At 39.1% G+C, this 27798-nt stretch overlaps 3 protein-coding genes across 7 annotated transcripts in view; 1 reads left to right on the plus strand and 2 right to left on the minus strand.

Annotated features, from left to right (window-relative positions):
* SYTL3 (synaptotagmin like 3) overlaps positions 1-2914 on the minus strand; it is a 34450-nt gene extending 31536 nt beyond the window's left edge. For 2 of the 4 annotated variants that reach the window (XM_039707436.1, XM_039707429.1), the window contains exon 1: positions 2804-2914. The gene's annotated coding sequence lies outside the window, so the exon portion shown is untranslated. Of the gene's footprint in view, positions 1-2025; positions 2320-2803 lie in introns of those variants that run through there. The other 2 variants (XM_039707431.1, XM_039707430.1) reach the window with 2 other exon arrangements.
* A 2047-nt stretch (positions 2915-4961) lies between these two features.
* On the plus strand, positions 4962-10014 carry DYNLT1 (dynein light chain Tctex-type 1). Its single transcript, XM_039707180.1, has 5 exons — positions 4962-5076; positions 7711-7752; positions 8916-9039; positions 9241-9318; positions 9610-10014. The coding sequence occupies exons 1-5, from the start codon at positions 5050-5052 to the stop codon at positions 9678-9680; spliced, it is 342 nt and encodes a 113-aa protein (XP_039563114.1). The 5' UTR covers positions 4962-5049; the 3' UTR covers positions 9681-10014.
* Positions 10015-12853: 2839 nt separating this feature from the next.
* The window catches only part of TMEM181 (transmembrane protein 181), a 34210-nt gene continuing 19265 nt past the window's right edge, over positions 12854-27798 (minus strand). For both annotated transcript variants that reach the window (XM_039707547.1, XM_039707548.1), the window contains exons 7-17: positions 25800-25880; positions 24742-24841; positions 23887-24017; positions 23199-23290; positions 22014-22071; positions 21268-21370; positions 21120-21171; positions 20446-20528; positions 19289-19378; positions 17608-17674; positions 12854-16679 (exon numbers count right to left, since the gene is read on the minus strand). In XM_039707547.1, coding sequence (XP_039563481.1) covers positions 16601-16679; positions 17608-17674; positions 19289-19378; positions 20446-20528; positions 21120-21171; positions 21268-21370; positions 22014-22071; positions 23199-23290; positions 23887-24017; positions 24742-24841; positions 25800-25880 — 936 coding nt within the window. In that variant the 3' untranslated portion in view covers positions 12854-16600. The remainder of the gene's footprint in view (positions 16680-17607; positions 17675-19288; positions 19379-20445; positions 20529-21119; positions 21172-21267; positions 21371-22013; positions 22072-23198; positions 23291-23886; positions 24018-24741; positions 24842-25799; positions 25881-27798) is intronic.

A 27798-nucleotide genomic window follows, 5' to 3' on the forward strand; every position in this document is an offset into this window, starting at 1 on the left:
GCTTGTGTTCAAGAAAAAAAAGATTGGTTTCCTGTGGAAGCAAAAGAGACAGAGATAAAACATGATTATGCCTATTTCCTTACCAACTGCAATTTCACAGGAAATTACTCATTTGAAACATAAAAAGCCTGAGCAATTTTTTTTTTTACACAATATATGTAATTTTCAAAGGCCCCTGCATCCTTCACTTGCTTTCATCTTTTACCTTATGAATACCTCTTGGGATTGATGAGCATGTTTAAAACCATCAACTCAGTTTAGGTCAAAATAATCTAAAGGCTCCTCCTAAAGAGGAGTCAGTACAAACTCTGTGTCTCTGCTCTACACAGGACACCAAAACATCCATTACAGTGTAAGCTACATTTGCGATAAACTCTTAGGATTGCAGGTGTATCTAGAGCACCACCAGAAAATCCCACTAAAGCATCAGTAAAAGCTAGCAAGTGCATGACAGTCAATACTAAGTGGATCCAATAAAACTCTGCTCTGGTGATCTTATACAAAATACATGAATGTCTTATAGAGCTATTAAGAATGTGCCACAGTAAAACAGTTACAAAGTCAACACCTGCAGTTAAGCAAGCCCAGAAAGTTACTATCTGATGTCTCCTTCAAATTATTTTTTAAAAATCCAGCTGAATGATGAGGTAGCTTTAAGAATAAATACAGTATTATAAAAGTATTACAACCCCCAAAATGAGAGAGAATCCTCAGCCCCACAACAAACTTGAACTTGTAATTATTTCACAGAGGTTTTCAAATTGGACTGAAAAGTTCTCTACCATTGTGAAACAAGAACTTTTCTCTTACACCAAAGCCCTCTGCAATAGAGTAGATGTTTGGCAGTAATAAAGAAGTGCTTTCAGCAATGACCCTGTTTGACAGGAAGAAAACCTCATAAACCTTCAGAGATGCCCTCCTTTCATGTTCATGCATTGAATCCAGCTAGCTGCTTTATACAGTCTGCTAACCTCAAAGCTGAGCATCTTCTACGTAAAACCAAAAGTAGCAGCAACACTTTAGTAATACCACAGTGTTCACAAAAAGATTCTGTTTAACCATTTCTAAAATTATAAATTCAGCATTATTTATTATTACATTTCATATTTAAATTAATGCAGGGTCAGGCACCTTGCAGACAGATCAGTAACTTCTTGAAAATATCATAAGAAATCCCAAAGCCACTGTAAGGGAGAAAGGATGATGAGTGTGGCTACACTTTTCAAGAGAGATTCATGCATGCACAGAGTATAATCTCAAAAAAACATGGGGTTTTTTTCTATCAGGATAAACTAGTATGTAGTTCTGTTACTGAAGATCAAGGAAAAAGCTTACCTTACACTAGATTAAGTTTGCAAAAAGAGCTTATTTTCTAAGCTTTTAAACTTAAAAATTACTGGCTTAGCAAGCTTTTCCTCAAAGCAATTTTACAAGTAATGTATTATTGATCTCCTTTCAGATTCTTAAGCATCAGCAAAACAATGGCAATTAAATAATTATAAATTAACAGATCTTCTAAAGTCACAGTTTTCATTTAGTTGACATAATTGGATTACTTTATCCATTAACCCAGAAGATGGCTGTGACACATCAGTAGCGAGGGACAGATTAGGAAGCTTTGGAGTAAAACCAGTCTCAAAAGCTACTGCAATGTGTGGCTATTTTCTGTTCTGCTGAGACCAATCACATAAATTAATTCCTAGTTAAGAAAACTACAAGTGTTATTTTGTACTACCAGACTACAACAGTTTAGCTTTCACATTCCTACACATGCATGTGAAAATTATTAAGTTTTTTTGATAATGCTTTACCAAAATTAAGTCTGTGATATTAATAACATCCTACCCCAGAATTCAGAGTACATATAAAACCAAATAACTAAACCCAACACAAACAATTAAGTTGCAGATGTAGTTTTTCCATTAAACCGTTTCCAATTTGGAAAAAAACCATACCAGTAAATAAAAAAGCATAAGCATTCCCCTGTGCTATGTCATATAGAATAGAGTAAAATGATGCCCTTACCTCTTCAGCAGCCATCAAAGAGAGACACCAGGAAGTAAACTGCTTATAAAAGCTGAAAAGCAGTTTTACTATTTAATTATCTCTCCTTAAAGAAAACTGGGGGCTGTCCTCCACCCCCTTTCCTTCCTTTGGGCACCAAAACCACTGATGGATGTTTAGAGGAGCGCCCCAAAACAGCTGAAAGCAAATGCACTCAACAAATAACTCCAGTGTTACAACAACTTTTGCCAGGTCTCTGGTTTTGTTACCAGCAATAAGCAAAGATATTAGTTTTTCTAACATTAAAAGCAGACTGAGCACAAGAGACTACAAGAGCTGACTGATACATCAAAATATGCTCAGTGTTCAAGCCACACACAGGAAGAGAAGTGGCTTTGACTTATACATATTTCTTTTTCTGACGCCGTAAACCTGAAAACGCTTCTAACCTCAATGTCTCCAGGACTTGCACAGAAAGCTTGGTTTCTATCATAAACAGCTCTTTCCTGAAAACAAAACAGTTTTCTACATAGGTCTAGAAGATAAAGCAATTAGCAAAGATAAAAATGCAAGAGAATGCAGTTTTTATGCATCTGCAAGAAAAAGAAGAAAGTTACCTCACAACTGCAAATCTGATCTCAGGTAACAACTGAAAGTTAAAACATTATTCAGATTGGACATCTTAAGTCAAATCTATCACAGAATTAAGTGTGGGTAATGAAGTTCAAAATTATATCCCAATTATTTCTAAGTCTGGAGGGAGGGGAAAAAAAAAAAAAAAAAAAAAGGTTATTCTTACAGCTCGAGCTCCTTTCTTGTTCCTGGCTCTACCAAAGTGTCCGTACCACACAGAAGCCCTTCTTAACTGTGTCAGGTGTTTTAAGAGCTGTGATTTCTAAGCACAGCAATTCTACTCACATGGCAAAGTTGAGCAGCCTGCATTTTTATAACCTCATCAAGCTAAATAGGTACAAACATTTCCACCTGTGTATGTCAAGTTTAATCAACTTCTTCAACTGCATCATGGAAGAGAAAGCAGCTGTTAGTGGGGCATAAAGCTATGCACCATATTTGGATAATTTGGGCCTTAATTTTAGGCAAAACTTGAACTGAATGGGATGCCAAAAGTAAGCTGAGGATTCTAACTACCCACAGTGACAGATTAATTGTACCCCAAATACAGGCTGCAAAACATTAGCCCTACTACCAGCTTCCCCCTAATATTTAATCAAAGCCTTAATTGCCACATATTTAATTCATTGTATTTTTCCTCTCATCCCTAGACCTGGAAAACAGCTGCAGTATTTTATACATGTTAAGAATATAACCAAATATACAGCCATCTATGCTTTTGTTCAATCAAGCACCATTTGTTCACTCTTCCCATAGTCCTCACATTTTTGTCTCTGTTTTTTGGAAACAAAAGCACAAGACTTGGAATGGGGCTGAGGATGTGCTCAGCACCCAGCCACAGTCCCTCCGTATCCCTGTGGAGCGAGCGGAGCTGGTGCTGCCCACAGGGTGCTCCCAGAGCCCCAGAGTGAGGTGGCTGCTCAGGATCTCCTTTTTCAGGAGAAACAGGAGGCATAGCCTGACACAGGACTGGAGAGAGAATCAAAACTGCTCAGTCAGCACACTCAGGCCCTAGAGCTGAAAGTCCCTCAACCTTCCTGAAATACAATGCCCAAAACTGGATAATACAGTATTCCTTGTGCAGCCTTACTGCAGAGAAGGCAATAGGAACATGCTTCCAGACTCTATGTCCTTTTAAAATTTTTCCCCATATTTTTTTTAAACAGCACCATACAAGAAATTGAAATACAATGCCCAAAACTGGATACAGTATTCCTTATGCAGCCTTACTGCAGAGAAGGCAATAGGAACATGCTTCCAGACTCTATGTCCTTTTAAAATTTTTCCCCATATTTTTTTTAAACAGCACCATACAAGAAATTCAGACAAATTGCACCTAAACGCCTCCCTGCTCCATGTGTCTATGGAACAGCTACTGAGTGAGCTGGTCCTGCACTTGCAGAGCTGGTTATTCCTGCTCTATGTCCTTTTAAAAATTTTTCCCATATTTTTTTAAACAGCACCATACAAGAAATTGAGACAAGTTGTACCTAAACACCTCCCTGCTCCATGTGCCTATGGAACAGCTACTGAGTGAGCTGGTCCTGCACTTGCAGAGCTGGTTATTCCTGCCTCCACACAGCCCTTTGCACTTGTCCCAAGAAGGTATTTCTTCCTCCACCCAGACTCTTTCTGCCGTTCATGCAGGCCCCCCTGAGCCTGAGCAGCATCTCCCCGGCCTGGAGCAGCTCGCAGGGGCTGGCAGCATCAGTGCTTTGGACAACCTGTAAACTGCACACACACACACACACACACAACATCCGGGCAGTGTGACAAGGGTGCCCTTTAATTTCATTCTCCTGGTTCTTGCTATGTCTGCTAAAAATCATGGAATCTGCTTAGAACTCTAAGAATTCAGATATTCTTCTGTGGTGGGCAGACCCTGTCTGGATGTCAGATGCTCACCAAAGCCACCCTGTCACTCCCCTCCGGCTGGGCGAGGGGGAGATATAATGGAAAGACAGGGGAAGTTTTTCTACTTTTAAAATTTCTCAGTTTATGACCTAGGCCTTCTTTTTAAGCTGCTTCCAGAACCAAGAAGCAGATCCTCCTTCCCTCCCTGGGGAGCAGATGAGGACCCCCCAGGGAAGGACTTCCCAGGGAAGGACCTCTTGGATGACTGAACACGAATGCCAAGCTATCTGTACGAAAAGCACAGCCGTGACAGGCGGCCCCCACGCCTCTCTCAGCCACAGCCTTCGGGACGTGTGACAGCCGCACAGCCGCCCCGCCGAGCGCCATCTCCCGCCCGCCTCCCGCCCGCTGTCGCTGTGGCAACGGCGCCATCTTGGAGGGCGCGGGGCCGAGCCCAGCGGCGGCGGGCGCTGGCGCGCAGGCGCAGTGCGGGCGGCGAGGGGCGCAGCGGCGCGGGGGCGGTGCCGGGGCGGCGGCGAGAGGGGCTCCGCCGGGAAGATGGACGAGTTCCAGACGGCAGAGGAGGTAACGGGATGGGGAGCAGGCGGAGTACAGCTTCCCGCCTGGCGTCTCCTTTCAGGGCCAGTGAGGGTCTCATGCGGTGTCCGTCCGCCCCGGATCGCACCCCTCGGCGCCCCCGCCGCCATCCCTGTCGCCCTGCCCCGGGGTGGAGCCGCGTGTCCCGGCACCGGCGGCAGACGGGCCCGGCCTTTGTTCTGCCGCCCGGGCAGCCGGCCCCTGGCCGGGTGTTCGCTGGGATCCTCGGCTCTGGCTTCTACCCCTGCTCCTGCCGGTCCCGCGGGGGAAGGCGTGCGGGGTGTCCTGGCCGCGGGCTGGCCCCGCAGGAGAGCCGAGCGCCGTGATGGGAGCGTGGCCGGGGCTGCTCGGGCAGGGCGAGACTCGGGCAGGAAAGAGGAGTCCCAGCCTCTCGTCTGCCTCTCACAAGTCACACCCCACCCACAGGATACGGAGGGGGATAAATCAAGGGTCTCAGTCTGTTATCGTGCCAAATGACCCCCTGATGTCCCCCCGCTAAGGAGGAGTGTCATTTACATTTACATATGTAAATGACACTGTTATCGTCTCCGTGTCACTGAGATGTGACACAACTGCGAAGCAGCGACAGGGGCGAAGGTGTGTCAGGCTTGTCCTCTTCTAAAAGCCTCGTCCCTCACCGCAGGGCCTGGCCTGTGTTACAGTCACAGACTGTTCGGATTCTTTAAAAATATATAATTGACGTACTTGAACATAATTCTTACAGCTGTTTTCAAAAGCCTATTCAGGATTACTGAAGGCTCTAGTACTGCTCTGCAGTTTGCCTGTGTTGCCTGGGAGCAGCCCTTTTAAACAAGGGCTTGGAAACATTGTCTGCCTGCTTTGTGCCAGAGAGGTGCAGCAGGGGAACTGCAAAGTAACCGATTTATTTTTCCTTTATTTTTCAATCAAAAAAAATTCTTATGTCATCTTATTAAAAGATGACATAAGGAAATACGTTCTTATTAAAATTTTCTTATTAAAAGATGACATAGTGATAAAACAGGTAGTGTTGTGCTATTTCATAGTCCAGTTATAGCACATATATCCCAAATCTGGATATCAGAAATTTATGTTCATCTTTATCATTCCAAGAAAGGAAGACAGTGGAAAAGTAACATCAGCCCTGGAAGTGAATTCTCAGATCTCTCTATTGTTTCAGTACAAATTAGATATCAAAATACCTTGGAGAACTTGGGTTGAATTTAAATCATTTTACTTTGGTGTGAACCATGTTTGTACTCAACCAAAGGCATCTCGGAGCAAATTATGTGAAGAAGAAAACTGTATGTGGTTTATCATCTTGCTTGACAGCAGTCTTCATGTCTGCCAGCATAGCATGTCTGCCATGCATATTCTTAAGCTCTGTAAGTGTTAAGGGAGAGAGTGTTTTTTGATAATTGTAGCTCTTAGTTGGTTAAACACACTGGTGCACCTTAAAATGTAAGCACCTGAAAAATGCAGGACCATGAAAATAAATGAGGTGTGTTGAAATTAAATGCAAGTCAAGAAGCTGAAAATAAAAAGCAATTTGCCACAGCACATAAAAGCTGTTTAAAATGTTGAATTGTACTTCTAGATAGGTACAGAAAAGGAACTGCCCAGCTTGTCTCCCAGGATGTGCTGTTCCTTCTGTCATGGAGAATGATCAACCCCTCTCATCTTTCTGAATGTCATTGAAGGAGGTTAGACTGGTGTAACTCCCCAGGTGTTATTTCTCTCAGCTGGGGAGGCTGACTGACCTCCCAGTGACAATCCACTCAACAGCTGACGCCTGGTTAGGTTCATCTTTACACTCTTACTCCCAGTTTGCCTGTACGTGCTGTTCCTGTGTCCTGCTTTGCGGGGTGAGGCTGTGACACACGTGGGTGTGAGTCGCTGCTGCAGCATGGGGTCAGTGCTCCCTGGCCCTGTCAGGGGCTGCCCCAGCAGAGGGGGCAGCTTGTTCTGACCCCCTGACATGGGAGGCAGCAGGAGCAGAGGGAATAAAACAAGAAAACATAAACTACTAACCATACATGTAAATGGGTGGTAGTTTTAAGATCAGTAAAATGCTGGGACCTTCACTGTGTGATTTCACGTGCTTGATCTCTGCTTGCTGAAGGTCCAGTGAGCTGCATTTCCCCTTTGGTTTCCAAGGGGCAGCTTTCTTATCCTAGGCTGAGGCTGTCAAGACGGTTTTTCCTTCAGCTCTGAACTGATACCTTGTCCACATGGGTGCCCTGGAGATGTCAGTTCCATTTGACTGCCAGCTGGGGTTGTCTCCATGAGCCCGCTGTGCAGGCATTAGTGCTTGTTGGGAAAGGGGAATACATGTGAACACAAGTGCCATACATTGTATTTTAAAATGCTTCCAAGTTAAAATTTGAAAGCTTTCTTGACTCAAAAGGCCAGCCAATATTAGTTCATCTCTTACTTTTCATTACTTTTCTAAGAAGGTTCACTTGACTGGGCTGAAGGAGCTAGAGTACATATATATGCACATAAAGGCAGACTTGGTATCTTTTGACTTGCCAGAAATCTGACAAGGATAAATTAAATTTCTAGTGCATGTTCTTAACAGAGCTCAAACATCATAAACAGAAGAATGTCCACTCATTATTTAAAATTCTTTTTCTTCTGTAGGCTTCCTTCCTTGTTGATGAAGTCAGCAGCATCATTAAAGAGGTAATTTAAACATTTTCACTTTGCTGGTGTAGAAATTTCATATGTTGTGTGCTGTGTACTAAAAGGCATTCAGTAAAATGTGATAACTGATATGTAATAGATTCCTAGATAGGCTGCTGTCAGAGTACAGGTAACTGTGGATTTAACCAGTGTGTGGACTTCAGCAGAAATGATACCAAGCTTTAGCTGTGATATATATTGCAAATCCAAGTAATTTCATACAATCCTCTCTGGTTGCAGTGCATCCCTTTTAGAATTTCTAGAGGGATGTTTGATGTTAAACACCACAGAAATAGATTTTATGTTTTAGTAAAACACAGGCTTTTTTTGTGTCTGTCTGCATACACATGTTACTGTGTTCTTTCAAGATGCTTTTCTCCAAAGTGAATTCTTGTTTGTTTGGAATGATTGAACGTTCTTGTTGCTAAGAAACGTGAATTTTCTGTCTAGAAAATTTCTAGCAGGATTTGGAATTCCTCTTGTAGAGTAGTGCAGTCTTTTTGTTGTTGCAAAATAACTGTTTTGGTCAAATTGTATACACATTGAATACACATGCTTTAATACATGTTACTGTCTATTCTGAATCCAATTTTGTGGTTATTTTTAAAATAATCTCTGTGATGAAAAAATGTGCCAATGAAAAACATGTAGGTTTAGTGTACTTTTATTTATATCTTAAAAGGGAAACTATCCTCATAAGTGAAATGGATTATTTGGCTGGAAGCTTATGCTCTGTTAGTAACCAGCAACTACATGGGTCTTCTGTTTCAGTCTGGGGGTCTGTCTTCCAAAAATTATTCTGCTCTAAAACTGGAATTTAATTTCCATAGAAGAATATGCATGGATGAGCTATTGCACTACTGTGCCTTTTTTAATTCTCTTCAGGACTGTTTAAATACAGGACCCTTTTCATAACTATGGCTGTAGGACTTTACAAATGATCTTAAATATCACAAAATGAACAGAGGGTGGGATCTATGATGATTTCTCCTATGCCTGGTTCAGACTCTGACCTGCATGTTTTTAATAATTGAACACACTTCCAACAGCCAGTGTGGACCAGCAGTATTTAGGATTTTTCTGTGGGTATGGGCCCACGTTGGAAAGTTTAATGGGTGCCTTGCAGCTGACAGTGCAGCTCCTTCACCTCTTTGTCCCTGCAGGCCATAGAGGGTGCTATCGGTGGCAATGCCTACCAGCACAGCAAAGTGAACCAGTGGACAACAAGCGTGGTGGAACAAACCCTGAGCCAGCTCACAAAGCTGGGGAAGCCCTTCAAGTACATCGGTGAGCTCAGCTTCCCCTTTTCTCTGAAAGCTGGGACAGGCAAGTGCTCCAGTAGGCACGGGGTGGGGGAAGATCTTAGGCAGAACCTCATCTGTGAACTACTCACCAGCCTGCATGTTTGCCTGTGTTTGTATATGTGTGCTAAGCTGAGCAAAAATGGAGCTAACTGTGAGAAATTAATCAAAGCTTCTCTACTAACAGTGACCTGTGTGATTATGCAAAAGAATGGTGCTGGACTACATACAGCAAGCTCTTGCTTCTGGGACAACTCCAGTGACGGTAAGGAAAACCACCCTTGGATTTTCCAGCTAGCACCTTAATGCCAGTCTCTTTAAGACTAGGCAGCATATTTCCCACCCAGGTCTGTAGTTTTGAAGTAATAGCATACTGTTAGGTATTTTTTCCATTTGGCTGTGATGCTATCTGTGCTGTATATGAAATGCTTGGCTGTTGTGAAAGCCTCATTATTAAGATTCTTAAAGGAAACAAGTATGAAAATGCATATAGGGGCATGGATGTAATCATTTTAACTTCCTTATGTTTCTGAAACCCTTATTTTTGTATTTGCAGGAACCTGCACTGTGAGATGGGAAAATAAGACCATGTACTGTATTGTCAGTGCCTTCGGACTCGCAATATAATTGCCTTGTTCATTCTTCTCTTTTCTATTCCAGCACTTGATTCCATCTCCACTCAAACTGTGAACACCTGAACAACTTGTTTTTAATGCATTTTTTTAGTAACTTTTCTTCAAAGGTAGAAATTTGAAAACATGTTATTTTATGTTTGTACCTAGTACCATACCAGTGTTTTCTATACTTTTTATCACTTAAAAACTTCTCTTTAAGGTGCTAATACTGAAATCTGCTGCAGTATAAACACTTTCTCTAGATTTCTTTTCTTAGACCAATATAAATGAGACACTGATTTCACACTTTGTACTTTTGGTTAGCATTAAATTATTGAAATTCATAACCATTGGTGTGATTCATTTAAATGAAAATCTTTTGTTATTGGGGGGAAAAGTTTCTGTTTTTTCAATTCTCTTCAAGATAGTCGAGGTACATACCACAGTGCAAAAGCACTTTCATAATTTTGCCAGAGTCACTACAAAGTTGCAAGAAAATTAGATCATGTTTATCAAAAAGTAATTTTGCTGCATTTTTGGGACCTGTTTAGTCTTTTTGTATAGTATTTAGAGCATGGAACAATAACTACGTTCATTGTTGTGTCATTACGAACAAACATGGGTAAGAAATTTTTCACGTTCTGGAAGTGCTCAGCAAGCCACACCTGGATAATCATTCACTTCTGCAGTCAGTTGAATGTGTTAAGTAGGTCTTGAACTTACTTGCTACAGTCCATGTGGATTTTGCTGATAATGCAGATGATGAGTTCTGGTAGCTGATGAAACAAGACCCTTTCTGAAAGGGGAAAAAACTGCCTTGAGGCAATGTGACTAAATAACATGTGAGTAAGTCTCCTGCCTTCTAGAGTAAAGTTGCAGAAGAATAACAAGTAAATAAGTGTTCAGAATAGGCTTGGGTAATGTTTTTTCAGCTAATTAAAGAAATGGGAGCATACTATGAACTTCAGAAAAACTCTGCAAACAGCTGTGCTGCTTCTGCAAGCAGCAGCTCCCTGCTAATGAAGCTGAAAGAGTTACAGACCCATGTGGGAGAGCATCCCTGGGCTGGAGTCAGCGTGAGCAATCTGTGATTTGCTTCTTTGTAGGAAGCCCTGTCTAGTGTGTTCAGAATCTGGCTCTCAGCTAGAGCTGTTTAAGAGAGAGATGACTGCTAACACAACAGTATGATTCCACAGTCCGGAGAGATGTAATTCTACAAATTCAAATGGCAGGGGAGGCTTTGTTTGCCATAGTGTTATGTGTTCTCTGCTAACTCAGTGTAGTCAGACTGGAAAGCCCTGTGCTAGGCAAGGTTTTGACCCTCTTCCTGCCTACCCATACCTGCTGTCAGAAGAGCAAAACAGGTGTATGTATCAGCAGATTTGGGCTTGGTGCATTTGAGACTTCTAACAGAGCTGTAAGGCTTCTGTATTTCTGCTGACATTCCATTCTGCTGACAGTCTGTAAATGCATCTCCTTCAAGACAAGCCACTTCATTCTTTTCACATATGACCTGGTGAGTGCTACAGGCTATACAGAGTGTGCATAGACCTTAGCCACAGGAGCATCCTTTACATCCCTTGCTGTAAGAGAGCTTGAGTACGGGTTCAGTCTTCAGTCAGAAATCATGCAACATCTGTAAAAAGAAAATATTAAAAGCAGATTGAATAGCGTGCCTAAAAGAGTCATCAGGGTCAGAGAGAAACGTGTAATGAAAATAATAAATTTTTGCCCTCTTGAGTTGCTAAGGAAATTTTTCACCTGGATGCTTAGATACTTTTTCCAATTTCCATCACGCCAGAATGATGCTGGCAGTGTAGTACCTACTGAACTATTTATTTACACTTAAAAGAAACAGTTTTGTGCACTTCGAGTCAATATTTGCATCTTGGTCAAGCCATCCAGACATTCCTTGTCCTTTGTTCATGTTAATAATAGCAAATCCCTTGATCTTTTGGTGTTTGTTGGTTCATGCATATGCTGAGCTGCAAAAAAACCCAACAAATGTTTGAGATGCTTGTAAAGGCTGCATGGGAAGAGAAACTCCTGTTGCATTAAAACAGGAGCTGCATTACAGGAAGGTAGATACAGTTTTACAGATGGTTTTAAACGTGAGCAATAACCAGCACTTCCAATATAAGTTCTAGGACTACAGAAAGGGGTTTAGAGGTTGTGGATTTTTGGGTGTTGGTTTCCCACTCCCATGATTATTCTTTAAAATTGCATAGCAATTGCTGTTTTGGTCTTCTACAGTAACTGATTTTTAAATTTTCATTGCCTTCAAACACCTTAGTTTCAAGCACTTTTCCCAGCCAAAGTAAAGCATTTGGGTGATGAGCTGGCAGAGTCCTGGCTCTAGGTAATTAATTTGCCTTAAAAAAATAAACCCAAACTGTGGATGGAGCAGTCAAGGTAATTATACAGCCAGTCTGCTGTCTCTTGCTTATTGCAATGGCTCTTTATATGATTACAGCTACAGAAATGAGGGGCATGGCTGTGCCAGTCTGCAGGGGAGGAGGAGGAAGGGGGAAGCCTTTTACTGTCACTGCCACAGAGGAGACTGACCTGTGTTAGCTATAACCTAAGGAAATGGCTCCAGGATTAACTGCTGCTGCTAAAAGAGCACCACCTTATCTGATACTACAGCCAGCAGTAAGCTGGATATACATTTGTGCTGGGAAGGCTGTGGCCATTTTATTCAGCACAGATTTCAGTCTCCCCTTGAGCTGATATAAGCAATGGCATCACCCCAAACAGCAAGTGATGTGCTGATCACTTCTGCAGTCTACCAGCTATGAGCAGACTTTTGGAAGATACAGTTGTAAGAAGTTGGTGAATGACATCAGCATCTTCACTATCTCTAAACCTATTTTTTATTACTGCTATTAACATTCATCAGGGGAATTCTCACTGCCAGCGTGGCCACAGCAGACTTGGCAAAGCCACTGTGAAGCCATTTGAAAATGGTAGGTCCCTTAAGTCCAGGCATGGTAATAAAAAAACTCCAATAAACGATACAAAACATCTGCAATGACACAGCTTCTTGGATCCCATCCTTATGCAATTAACCAAGCTTAAATATGCATTAAAAATGCATGTAAACTGAAAATATGTGTAAGTCATGAAAACAGTTTATGAGAAGGAAACTAAAATGCAGTAGAAGGAAAATAAACCTAGGATACGATATAAAGATATAAAACTTTATTATGAACATATTTAACAATGATTATGCACATAAAGTCTTCAAAGAAACTTTCTTGAAGTAAAATATTCAGTTTTCCTTCATATTCCACATTAGCATAAAGTTTTACAACATAAATGGATAATTTGCTGTTATTAGCACAACTTACACACAATATTTAACATGTCCTCATGCACACTTTCTCAAAGCAGCATTTAATTACAGCTTCTCATTAAACAGAGCATTTATCTTACACATTTTTATACCATTTTGGTACACAATTTTTCCATATTTTCATTTTACATATTTACAAACTCCTAAAAAAAGTTTTACAGTAATGCAAAAGTTATTACTGGCATAAGCAAAAGGAAATGGGTGGGGTGACTATGGATGAAATGTTGTCATTTGGCTCAGAGAAAGACTACAGATCGAAGTCTTTCCTAGCTGGAACTGCTCTCCCCAGTACTGGTACCACAGATCCAATGCACAAGCTGTTTCTCACCAGTGTCAAGCCTTAGGCTGCCTCTCTGCCAATCCTAGGAAAGTTTTCACCAATTTCAACACTGGCTGTGTTTGTAAAGCAAATATTACAGAAAGTAGTTGGTATGACTGGCTTGCACTCAATTATGGATTTCTTAGAAGACCCTTGTAATCACTGTGTATGTGGAAGTCTTGCAGTAATTAATGGGTGATGTCTCCTTTAGGGCCAGGATCACTGTGTGCTGTGGGGCCTTCCTGTGTACATTTCTTGTTTTGTACAGTGGCAGTAGTGATGCAAATAACTACTTTAGCAGTAATAAAAGGAAAGCCAGGCTAGCTTCCTAAAAAGATTTCTTCTGTTTAACCCTTGGATTTCAATACTTTAACTCAGAGGTGAATTTATGCCACCTACTCCCAAGCTGTTTACAACCCATATTGGAATATGCTTCAAATACTGTCTGCTCTCCAATCATGGAAATAAGAGGAGTCTTGCTGGCAAAACTAGTTCCTCACCTGCTTCACTGCTTTTGCCATCTTACTGTGTATTGAATTTGATGCAACAGTGACTCAACCAAGCTACCATAACACTGTAGCACTTCCAAAATAGAAACCTATTTTGCATGGCAAAAAAATTGCTTAAATATAATCTCTAAAAATAACCACAGAAATTAGTTTCTCACTGTGTTCATAGTGAAATACTTATTTAAGTACACATTTCCCATTCTTAGCTTTTCTACTTCCACTGTGAATGTAGTGATGTAGTGAAGTTTATTCAAACAAAACAGCAAGAGAAATGGGTTGAAAACAGCTTAGAAAAAATAATCTCCAAGTTAAATTAAAATATGGTTTTTAGTTAATGAAATCCCAAGGCATGACACTATTTGAGAGTTAACTGTAAACACTAGTTCAGACTGTGGTAAGAAGCATTGGTGTACTTTGCACACTGGTCAAATTTTCTCTTTCATAACAATTTAGGAGAAAATTAAACAATATCACAGGAAAAATATCTGGGTATGTAAGAATAGCGTAAATACCAGTTTTTGAAAACCTCCTTCCTGTACCCACAGTTACTCCAACAGAACTTGAAAGGATTTGGCTTATGTAAACAATGCCAAATTCGTTGCCAAGTCTGATTCTGCAATTGAAATAGGGAGAGTTATCTCAGAAACAGGAAAAATGACAATGGACTCTGGATACAGAGCATCTCCCATACCCTTTCAAAACAGTCTCAAATGAAGTGCTGAAGGTGCATTTTACTACAGTTTTCTGGAAAGAAAACCACCACTCACTTGAATTACTTCTTTAGTGTTTTCCTATAAGTTCTTCTAAAGTAATACCGAGTAAGAAGTTAAAGGGGAAAACCTGCTCTTTCTCCCCAGTAATTTCCTTGCTTTAGCCATACAACAGTGCTTTGGCTTCTAACAAAGAAATGATCCCTGGCACAAAAAGGTTTTAATTTCAGATACTCTCCAAAAATTTCACAGCTCCACATAATTTTAGAAAGTCTTCCCTCTCTCTCTCACACGCACACAATGTCTCACAACACATCTTTAGCAGAGCACTGCTTTAATCTGAACTATTCTATGACAGCCAGGGCACAACCACATGAAGCTGGAGTTCCTTTGGTCCTCTCTAAGTGAGTTGCTGCCTTGTGCAGCCTCCCCTTCATGATCTTGAACAGCCACCAGAAGGTCACTGCAATGGGCACAGTCTAGAGCAGTTGTTGCATTAAAGCATAACAAATCTCCTTTTTCCCCAATGACTCAGCAAGTCTAGCAGGACTTCATTGCACTATTCTGCTTAAACTACTTTAATGATCAGCACAATTCCCTAGTGCAACCCAGCACCATAATGCAGTAGATTAACAGTGCTTTTGGGAATCTTCTAAAGCAGCAGGGCAGAGAAATTTTACAAGAGTAAATCTCTGTTGCAAGTACATGAAAAAAGGAGATACTTTTAGAAAGGTCAAGTATCTGAAAACAAAAGTAGTTACAAACAAACATCTTAAATAAAGAACCGAACAATGGTGTAGGAGAAAACCAACTTCTAAATAGAGAAGCAGCAGCATTGTACAAGGAATACTTAATTCCCATATAACTTTGTTCCAGCACAGACTGGAATACAGATAACCACAACGTGTGCTAGTAAAAGTTCCCATCATACAGGTGGTGACTGGTATGACAAAGAAGCTGAACTGTGCACAGAACATGCTCACAAGCTGACTCTCAGACACATTCAGTATATGAGCAACCACAACTGTTCCTAGCATGTAGAGTAACTATCTATAAATACAACTTAAGGGAAAATTGATGTAGGGAAAAAAACTCTAAAAATGAAATGTGTGGAAATTTGAAACTGTAATTCCTTAAAAAACTTTCACACTCTATTCTCTGTAAGTGTCAATCTCCTCCAGCATACAAGAAGACCAGGAAAAAGGCAGTACTGGCATCCTTCTGAGATCTGTTGTGGCTGAAGCATTTCGATTTGAAATGGCTGTTTAAAAAAAACAACAGAGACACTTCTGCTGTAGCAGTAAAGCATGTCATGAAACACATAATTATACAAATAATTTTGCACCACTGAGAATATTTTGGCCCACTACAACTTGCCTATTTGCCCGTATCTTGCACTTCTAAATCCAGTAAACTTACTGACACGTATTTTAAAAATGGCCTTAAGTCTGTATCACTTATTTGAAGGAAGAATAGAAAGTGTCTTCTTGCACTGATAAAAAAACAAAACAAAACACTTCATTCCTTGCCTCCAGCTCAAAAGGCTAAGGTAGAAAACTGAAAGGGAAATGAGGCACTTCATACCACGGTGGACAGAATACAAAACAGCTAATGCAAAATGCAAGAGATGAATGGCAGTATGCTGTACATCATCCTAAAGAGAAAAAAGAAAAGAAAATAAAACAAAACAAAAAAAAAGCCAAAACCGAGCAGCAAGGAAGCAATTTGAAACGCAGTATACAATCTGTGAGACTTTAAAACAGAAATAGACAAAGATTTTAGTCCACAGACATCCTGCTATTAGGCATTTTATAAGACATGTAAAAATTTTGGATTCTTCAGTTTTCACCACAACCATTTCCATCACTTGTTTTCTCAGTTTTATCCTTGTAAACAGAAAGAGAAACAGGATGTCCTTCCTGGGAGTTGGTGTTCAGATGATAGCAGACTGTAGGAACTCAAAGAAGTTATCCAACAAGGAAAACTTCAGAACTGGATGAACTCCAGATGCACAAGTCTGTCTGCATTGAAACCAGTCAATCAATCACTGTCTGACTCTTCTTTATACTTGGCTCTAATAGCTTGGCCGTTCTGAAGAGGCATCTCTTCATAGTCACTCCTGTGAAACAGACATGTGTTGTAATTTCTGAACATACAACAGTTCAGATAGCAAGCTGAAAATAAAGAGGAAGGTTCTAAACCACATTGAGGCATCAAATTGTTACTTGGGTAAGAAGCTGGTGTCTGTTTTTCTTCCTTGTGGGAGCCATGAACAACACATGATTTTCCTTTAGAGGATGATGCATAATAAAAGTTATTCCAACAAAAGCCATTTTTCACACAGAATAGCAGGAAGCAAGCTGGCACTACCACTACTCATCTAACTAACCAAAGGCAAGCTATCCCAGCATGAACTTGTTCAGGCTACTGAACAAGTTACTGGTTCAGGTTACCAACAGGTTAGTGTTGGTCCCATCCTCACTGTCCCAGCCACTTCAGTGTCTTTGGTGAGGGGTGAAAACATCACGGGTGTATTTCATGTCCAGCACAGACACCTGATTGCATTGGGTCTCAAGTGCTACTGTAATTCTCATATTACATAAAATCATCCAAGTCAAGGAAGTTTTGCTAGACTTGATTATTCTTCATTCAGTAAGTGCTGGAGACTTAAAAAGTGACCCTGTCCTTCCCTGAATCATTTACATATGAGATGGCTCTTTGCTAATTCCATCTGACTTCTGCAGTCCTTCCCAGTGTAAAAAGGAAGCCCTTTCCCTTCACAGCTCTTACTGCCTTCACTCCATGATCTACCAGCACCATAATACTTTCTTACCTGTTTGTATCACTGCCATGGCAATCCCTTTTAGAAACCAAAAAAAAGAAAAAAACATGCATTCTCATTGTATTTCTGTTTCAGAAAAGGCTATACTTCTATCCTTCAGGCAGAAAACTTTCACTAACAAACCCTTCACTTAATTAATATGTAAAAGAATATTGCAAAAATAACACACCAGAAGTAACTCTCCATAGGTATTTTTAAATCTTACCCATAAATCACATCATCATCTGAATCATTCAGCATAGAAAAAGCAGGATTGTCTTTCAACTGTGATTCTGGAAAACACAAATAAGGGTTAATTTAGTGTGTTAAATAAATGTGACTGTAGTGCTAACTCAACATTGTAGCAACAGACACAACAACTTCCAAGGCAGTCAAAACCACAGTTCAGCAAAACTATATGTAAACAGGAATTCTCTCCTTTAAATTCACTACCCCTCAGCCACATAATTATAGTGTTCTTAAGGGTTAAGGAGATAACACAATCTCATTTTTAGATAAATATTCTGCATGTTGTCTAAGCTCATTTCCTCCCCTGTGCAATTTCCCGTGTCATATTTCAACCGGCACATAAATTGATTATTCTTAATCAAAATTTCATATGTATTTAAAAGTACAGACTTCTTGATTATTTCTAAACTAAAAATATAGTAGACCAAAGTTGGAATTCCTTGACTGCAAGTCAGTGATTATCCAGTTATTCTCTATCCTTAAAAGAGAGGAAGGAAAAACTTGTACCTTTATGGTGAGATGAAAAGAAACACATACTTTCCAATTGCTATTTATGACAATTCCCTCTAGCTTGTTTTAAGGGCTTACTTTCTTGCATAATCTGTGCTGCTTAGCTGCAGTTCATAGTTATATGCAAGTAAAATTCAATCTAGCAATTTGCCACAGCAACTTTTTCCTGGCAGCATTTTACCTTCTGTTGTCTGCAAACAAATACTTCTGCAACCCAACAGAAGGCTTCCAACTTTATCTGCATCCTGCCAGCTCTTTTTCCATTCTGAATGGAAAAATAGCATTTTTCTGGAACAGTTTTCTTCATCTCAACTCTAAATTAGAGAAAGGACGAGCTCCATTCTTTAGTGCCTTCCCCCTGCATGCTCTCAGCATACACAATACAATTGGACAGGCTGATAGATAATCTCAGCTAGGCCTCCTTTCCCATGAAAGGCTGGGCCACACCATCTTTCCAGGTCTATTCCAAACTGGGCTCTTCTATGCTTCTGTACCTTGAACAGAATGCTTAAAGCAGACAATGTACTCAGTAAAAATATTTATTTTAATGATCTTTATCTTTTAGTGAGGCAAATGCTTTATAATCATTATGTAAGTCAGACTGTATTCTTTATATCAACAATGCAAAACCAGAACTGCCACTGACTCAATCCTTTGTCCCTCCTTACATGGGCCCTGTACAGCCCCCTGTACTGCCCATAAGAAGTTCTCCAAAATTTCTCCCATATTAGAGATCAGTTTCATTCCTACTTTTCCAACAGCACTTGGATTTCAGAGTCCAGTTTGCCAGCATGGCAGTGTATTAACTTGCATTAGAACAAAGTACAAATGAAGTGATGCTGTTCCTTAAGGGCTGTCTGTGAGTCACTTCAAAGGTTGGTGCATTACATGCAAACATCATACTGACTGTAAACTTGTTCTAGGTGCACAAGAATTCAAGCCCAGCTAATCAGTTGATTACATTTTATGTGTTCCTTCATATTTCCAGTACTAATTTGCTCAGGAGCAGCGAGTGCAGCTCTGGCTTACGTTAACTCAATGCAAACCAGAACAGCAATGAGACAACCAGAATACAAAGACATTGCACAGTATCTGCTAATAGGGCAGCTCTTGTCATCCACATTTGCCACACAATGGCTCACACTTACCATACAGTGCATTTTTCGAGGGAGAATACACAAAGGCTAATGTGTAGAGATAAAAGTTCAATAACCCATAAAATGATAAGAATTCTGCTGGTAGTAAGTGTTAAGGATATTGCTCAATATAGTTCCATACATATTAACTTTGGAAACAAGACACAACCCATACACAGGCTGTTTCAATGGAAAGAATGTTTACCTCACTCAAGTTTGTGTGCATGAGTGGCTAAACAAAACTGCATGTTTTAAACTCAATGACAACTAATGTACTCAAGCTATTTCAAGGTAAAGCTCCCACTAAAAACAGAACTTTAAGACAAGTAACATTTGCTGAGGTACAGGGTTCTCTTGAGCAGTGGAATGTACGGTCAATCAAATAGTTCTGCCTTGAATGCTGAAAGAAAGCAGAGTAAGTTGGGTGTTCAGGTAGGTTTGGTTTGGTTTATTTTTTAAAGTTCTTCCTTGGCACAGTGTTGAAGAACGAAGGAGAAAGGACATGTGGATAGAACTCTGAAGATGGTTTCTTGCCATTGTTTTAGGTGAACACTAAAGGTTTTATATATTGTTTTCTCCTACCTCCCAATTCATATCTAAGCTAATCAGCAACCAGAGCAGCTGCAGTCACACAGAGCAAGGATCTCATAGTTCAGGGAAGGAATGCAGGTCACAATCCTGCTGGCAAAAGACATCAGAAACAGTCTCCCAAGCCAATTAAATTCTCTGTTGTCACTTATCACATATAGACCAATACACAAATGCATTTTCAGTGACATGCAAATGATTAATTTCTCATATTTTAAGACGCCCCATGACAACTGCTAAGTATAGAGCAAACAACTGAGGCAGCAAATACAGCCAAATTTGCCATAATATCTCATTAAAATTAGTTAGATATGCATAAGGTACACATATCTAAGACTTCATTCCTCTTGGAGAGTATGACAAGCAGTTGTGATGCCTGTGATGTGGACACACTAAACTCAGATAACTTTTATGAAGAGCCATTGCAAAATGCTGACAGGAAATCCTAAACAAAACAGACTCAACTATAAGAGTCCACCTAGAAGTCAAAGGTCTCAGTCTTAGACACATCATTTTAAAGCACCTTCTGCATGAAAACAGATTAACATTCCTACTTGAGCAGTATCACAACAAAAGGATATAGTTCTGATAATGAGTTGACAGCTCAGCAACAAAGTTGTCCTGTAGAACTTGTGCTCCAAAGCGTAGGTAGAGTATAACAATGCTGTGGGGAAAAAAATAAAGCATATAGGTGTACTGTGTCCTTAGGCTGCAAAATTGAAATAGTAGGTTGATAGAAGAGTATATGAGAGGGTAATTATGTTAACATGCAGACCATTTATTTTAAAATACATTTGCTTAGCTAGTTCTAAATTAAGAATAATTCTTTTGTGATTAAAAGTTAGCACTCAGCTGAGAAAAGCAGAAATCCTCAGATTTCATCTACTACAGACAATCCAATAGTCAACAGTTATTTGAAATAACAGCTTGATGTAGGGAAAACAGATTTTAACAGTAATGTAAGAAATTAACAGTAAACTTCTGCTTTGACTAAGTGAAGCCTACAAAGCTCCAGAAGAGCCCTGCCAAGTGAACTTCTAAAGCTTGTGCATTGCCAGGTAATCAAAATAAAAGAAAGTTAGCACAGAAAGCCTCAAGAAGGGTTAAAAAATTAAGAAATGCTTGCCATCACAATAATATTAAAAGGCATTCTTCAGTTTCATTGACTAACTTATTACAACACAATGTATTCAAAGCCCTGAAAAAAAGGTTAGAAAAGTTGGAGTACTGACAAATGTACTTCGAAAAGCCTTACCTAATGACAAGCACTACAAAGGTTAATGCAGTCAAGAATTTTAACCTGAGATCTGAAAAAGATTGAGAAAAGTTGTTAGCAGTGAATTTATACCTACATCTAGGAGAAGCAAGTGTATTTTGGAAGAATCAAAAGAAGTACTCCTTACCAACATAAGGCATGTTTCGAAGTTCTGAGCATGCCCTCACTATCAGGAACAAAAGGTAGAGAATGTATGTGGTTGCCACCACAAGGAAGAAGATTTTCATTCCCTATAAGGAAAGTGTTAAGTTTTATTATTCAGTAAGATTTCATCTATTCCTTCTTCTGCCAATAGAAACAATTAGTTTCCAAAAGCACAACACAGAATGGTCAATTTATACAGGGAAAGTAGGCTCATGAAACACGGATGGTGATACATTCAGGGAAGTTTTTGGGGAATGTAAAGAAAGGATGCTTAATAGGAACGAGGATTTTGTTAACTAAGTTCAGAGTTGGCTGAATTTCAATAATTCTCTAAAAACACAGCTCCCAAGAACAATACAAGGACCCATGTACATCAAATCTTCCTTTACAACAAGAAAATCTGAAATTTACTAGAGTAGAGGACCTTGGCAGGAATTAAGACGTACAAAACTGAACAACAAACTAAAAATTTTTTCTTTCAATCCCAACGAACTTGTGGTGTTTAGTCTCTAAATTGGCAAGACAATTTAATTTTCTCAATAGGACAGCTATCAATACAGTCTATTCATGATCAAAAATGAAGTACTCTAGTCAGAATAAGACTGCCTGAGCAGCATTTTCTGTTTTCTAAACTTTGTTATACATTTTTATAAAAGAACAGGCCTGTATCTCCTTATATTGCCTAACTGTACCTGACAATTGGACAGCAAGAAGTAATTTCTGACTTACCTGGAAATTACCTGTGTCAACCCTGTATTGATAGGTAGGGTCATGTACTTCATTCACACTACAAAAGATTCAAAATTAGAAAGTGGTATTAAAAATGCACAATTCCAGACAAGGTTAAAAAGACATGCTGACCAAGAAACCCACTCACAAAGAAAAGGCTTAAGGTTATTATGTGTAGCTTATAACAAAAGAGTTTGGCTGTGTAAGTTGGTGCAATGCCATTAATTCCAATGGAGTCATGTCAATTTACCATATATAGCAAACTAAATTTGCAGAAATATGGAGGATTTAAATTGGGATCATGTCTAATCTCCCCACTTGTTTTTTAGAAAATATGTATCATGTCAATTCCTACAAGCCTTCAGGATTCCTACACGTCTTCACAATTCAGTGTCTACATTTTATCCTTAGAAAATTGTGGCAAGAAGCCTTCCCTCATAGCAATTTTACTAACAACATGAGCATTTCCTGCAACTGCACTGCTTTCAGTAATGTACAATGGCAAGGAGAAAGTTAGAAGGCATCTTCCTTCTGAGAGATAAAATAAGGGACAAACACTTGAGACCAAAACAGTATGAAACTACAAATGTACTAAAATGGATGAAGTTTTCTGGGTGGGGAAGAGTGACACCTTTATGTTAACACAACAAACTGGAAAAAAGGGAGAACCAAGCAAAATAATGGAGTTCTGAGTAAGGACAGCATAGCTTGACTAAGCCATGTGAGTACCAGTTGTGCAGGTCTAAACCAAGCAAAATAATGGAGTTCTGAGCAGGACAGCATAGCTTGACTAAGCCATGTGAGTACCAGTTGTGCAGGTTTAATAGTCAAGAAAGTCTGGTCAAAGTATGTCATAATTAGCCAGAGAGAAACTGATGCTTCAGCTACTAAATGCTCATTGAGCCATAGCACTAGAGTGATTCCTGTAGGGAGCCATAACACACTGACAAAGGAGAATGATTTCTAGATCACACTCAGATTTATGAAATTGTTTATTGCTAGGTTGTCCATGGAGAACTGTTTTCAAATCAGTCACAATCTGCAGAACAGAAAGATGTAGAATTTGAACTCCATTCCTGTATCACAATCTGAGTATTAAGAAACAGATACCACTAGGTACACACAATCTTCTTATTGGTGAACACTCTCAGCTCATACTTGTGAAATACATTTTAAATTACTTACGTTTGCCATATTCCCAGAGTAACAGAGGCCAGCCACAGCAGTCCAACAATAAAGAATTTGGGCAGATAGAAAGTTAAGCACTTTCTTTCCCCCTGTTAAGAGAACAATAACGTGGTGAAAGTGTGAACCCACACCTGAGATTTTTTTCATTCTTGACAGAATAAAATAACTATCATCTTTGTTTTACTCAACATGAACTGGATTAAGAGACTCATCTTTTGCATTTTTACCCTGCACAAGTGACTAGAGAAGACATTATATTGTATCATCATTAATAAGATGAAGTAGAGTTGGAGCACCCTATTTATAAGGTCCCACATATTTCACTGATAATGCAAATACAGGCATAGGCTCCAGAACTCCTATTTCTCTTATGTAGTATTTTGAAGTAGTTGAAAAAACCAATCAACTACCACATACAACATCAAAACCCTTCAAGCAAGAATGAAGCATAATGGCATCATAATTCTGATGACTGTCCCATCTATTGCATTTAGGCTTGGTTGACTCAAAATAATCTACATCACCATAAATCATTTTAACTGCAAAGCTTCATATGACACATTGCACTTTATGAATAAATGTTTGTTTTGTAAGAACTGGATTTCGTTTTTGTCACCTTTTGAGAGAACTGAATAAAACAAGCCCTGTCTCCTCAGTAAGCAGAAGATACTGCTGCATCTCTTACCTGTACTCTTATACCATGGTAAACACAAAGCCAGAACAACAACAATGCACACAGAAACAGCGACTGGAACAGATCATCCAGCATTCCAGGAAACCAGCTGTTCACCAGAAAAGAAAGGGGGAAAAATGGATCTGTAACAAAACAAAAAAAAGGTTAAACAGAGAGAAAAAAACCCTTTCAGTATGAAAGGCAAAAAAGAATCTAACTTCAGCAGAACAACAAAAAAAAAAGCCTGTATTTTTCAAATTACCCCAGTAAATGAAACTGGAGCTTCTTTTATTTTAAATAAATTAACAAAGAAAATGGTGCCTCCAGCAGCAATCCACTCTGTTGTAGGAATAATATTGAATGGTTGCCAACATTTCTAGAAGATTTCAGGTTTTATTAGACTTTCTACTAAACCACTGTTAATGGTGACAACCTAAAAAATTATCATATAATGACTAAGATGCAAATATTCTTTTGGTACTGCTAGAAAGTGCTAGAATTTGCTCTGTTTTACTGGACTAAAAGTAGCCTCCATTTTTAACTGAAGTGTGAATATCTGAAAAATGAAGATAGCAGAAAAACAGAAATTGAAAGGTTAAGTATGGCAGGCACCTATTCCAATCAGAGTTTTAAACAAATACTTGACATCCATGTGACTGAGAAGAACAAAATCCACCCACGCATTATGCCCTTGAATTTGCTGCACTTGGAAAGGGCTGGTGTTTTTTAAATTTCGTTTTCTGAAGCTTTATAAACAACTGCTTATAAATTGAAGGAGAAATTCCATTTTGCCTTCTCTTTTTGCCTTTTCTTTTCCTGCTTCTATTTTAAAAAGGTGCCTTTCCAAAAATTCAAGGATACAAGTACCATTGTAAAGCAGCAAGAGAGGAAGTAGGATGGACATCCATTTCTGTTCAATACCCCAGTCTCTCATGGAGAATTTCCGCAGCGAATGTGCAAAGAGACACTATAAAACAACAACAACAACAATTTGTAATGAAGGACTACAGCCTCCAATGGTTTAACCAGAGCTAAGAGAGAACACAGGACACTGCAAAGGCTACTTCATGAGGCCTTTGCCACTGAGCACACTGTAAAATGGGCACCAAGTCTCCTAGTTTCTATTTCAGGTTTGTTCGCTGACCCCAATGCAAATGACTTCATTCCTCAAGCAAACTGGGAAGTAAACCAGCCAGTACCTGAAAACCAACAATGTGTGAAAAAAGAGATGTTGCCTCATTGTGTACTGGTAACACGCTATCAACGACTTGAACTCACTTTTTTAAAAAGCAGATTGCATTTTATATTCACAATTGCCTGAGCAACATCATCTGCAAGAAAAATGCTGTGGAAGCGTGCAGTATTTTGGCATCCCTACTTTGAAAATTCAGGATTTTAGATTTTATGTTGGCTTTTTTTTACAAACACTTCTTTTCCAGAAGTCAAGACAGGTTAGAGAGGAGACATCATCTAAATCATAGCATAATTTAGGTTGTAAGGAACCTCTGGAGGTCATCTGGCCCATGCTCACATGCAAGGCAGTGATAACTTTAATGTTGGATCAAGGTCACACAGCCCACACTCTGGCCATCCTATTCCTGAGCCTACCTACACTGCAAAATAATACTTTTCTTTAGTATCTCATCACAATTTCCTTTGTCTAAGTAATTTTTTTCTGTTTAATCCAAACCCAGAGTTTAGAAAAACAAGTTTTCCCATTTATCCTATTTTCTTAATGTCCCTTCAATACCACTTGCAAAAACATAAAAGGAGCAACTACATAAGTATTTCAGAAACATTTTTACACCCCTTCAGTGACATGTCAACTTTGCTGCCTGGGGTTAAATTCCTAACCACAGCATTAGAGAGCACTGTTATCAGCTGCCTACATAATAAACTCCAGAAAAGCTGCAAAAAAATCTTACCGTGACCATAAAAGTAAGAACCACAAAGACAAATCGGAACCATATTTCCACTTGTGAAAAGGTTGGATTATAGGTCTTCCACTACAAGAGAACAGAAGAGCCTGATGAGTAGTATTTTGACAAACTACATATGACAACAATAATTAGCACTTTATTGCAGATACTGAAAAGCTCGGTGGCTTTTCAAAATTTAAAGGTATAACCAAATTCCACTGTGTCATCATAGAAAAATAAAGACAAATTTGTAAACATAGGACTATCTGATAAAAAGATAAGAAAAGCAGCCTAATAGCCTTGCTTCTCTTTTATCCTGCCACTTCCTAACATACTGCTGTCCTATGTTAAAGCACTCTCAGGACAAATAAGATAGTCTTCATTGATCTCAACTGCACTTTCAATCAAAGTCTGAATGCCAATAAATGAGTAAATCTGGTGTGTTGTTCTGTACTACCAAGGTCAGATGCATAAATTGATTATGGAGAAGTCAGAAAGGTACAGGGGCACTTCCTGTAAGGAGTCTGTTTTCTTAAAGCTTACTCACTTGTCTCAGAAGTTAAAAAAGAGAAAATCATGTAAAGGAAGGATAAGTAGCTTACCAGAAACACAGAAATCTTTATATAGATTAAGGGGGAAAGCATCCTTCTTCTACTCTAATTATTAGAAGGCATAAATATTAATTATAACATGTCAGTTTACATAAACTCTGCTCTGTTGACAATTTATCTCATACCTGGCACGCTTCTGAAGCCATTTTTGAAAAGTAAGCTCCCTGGCACAACACATGCTCTGCTCATCTGAACAAGCTTTACCTTTCAATGTATTAAATCTGTCAACCACTGTCTTGTTTTTTAAACTGTAAATGTAGAATGAAAATTATATGTAGAGAAACCTATTATACAAAAGGCAATCCATTGATTTCAACTGAGATCACCATAAACCATTTAATAATTAAATAAATGTGACAATTTTAGTTGCTGCAGGAAAGTTTGCGTTGAAGTTTTTTTGGGATTACATACAGGTCTCCCTTAAAGGCAGACTGCAAAGGAAGATAAAAAACTGTACAACCATAAATGCCCCAATACTATGCTCTGTTTGAAATATGGAACTAAATAAAGGGTTTGCAAGCCTAGGGTGCTTTTCCCCTTAGAGCTTATTTTTAATTATGTGCTTTATGCACTGGAGTATTAAAAATATTAATATTTATTAAGTTCATTTGGTATATTAAAAATATTTTTTCTTTACAGTAAGATTTTTGGTTGCTACCTGCTCTGACACAGTGAATGCTGTATACAGGTAAATATACAAGAGGAACCTGTGTTATAAACCTGGTTTAGTTCCCTTTTCTCCCAATGCAAATGTTTCTAAATTTCTTTCTGGAGTCAATCAATACACATTATATAAGTGCTTTATAAGCAATCTTTAGCACTATTAACTGAGATAGTTATTCCACTGGAGATCATTTGAGTGAATTATTTTAGTAACCTGCTTGTGTTAGCTGAAAAAAACCAATTATCTTCCTCATAAGCACAGTGCCACTCAAAAAAAATCTCTTGATTTTCCTTTGAGTTAGCTAAACCTTTCCAGTTCACACTTTTATGAAGTCTGGAAAATTTTGGTAATGCAAATACACCTCCTGGGGAGGCTGAAGAACAAACCAAAAAAACATCCTGCAGACAAGCAGCATCTCTATAAGCAAATGCAGAAAACTGGATGTTCTAATCTAGCTTGCCTATTGTAAAACATATCTCCCAGCACTCAGACTAAACTTATCTGTTACAGAATACAGCAGCAGTAGTTCTGAGAGATTTTTTTTCCTTTTAGAGTTAAAAAATTGGTCCAGACCCTTATCAACAGTAAATGCTATAATAGCTCTGACATCAGTAGTGACAGAAAATAATTATTATTATGTATTTTTTTATCTTCAAAAATACGATACTTTTTTGTTGCAGTTGAAGCACACTTCTACAGCATTAAAGAGACTTCTTTTACTAGACTAAAC

The sequence above is a fragment of the Passer montanus genome, unplaced genomic scaffold, assembly GCF_014805655.1.
Source record: "Passer montanus isolate IOZ18808 unplaced genomic scaffold, ASM1480565v1 scaffold2, whole genome shotgun sequence".
Classification (NCBI taxonomy): domain Eukaryota; kingdom Metazoa; phylum Chordata; class Aves; order Passeriformes; family Passeridae; genus Passer; species Passer montanus.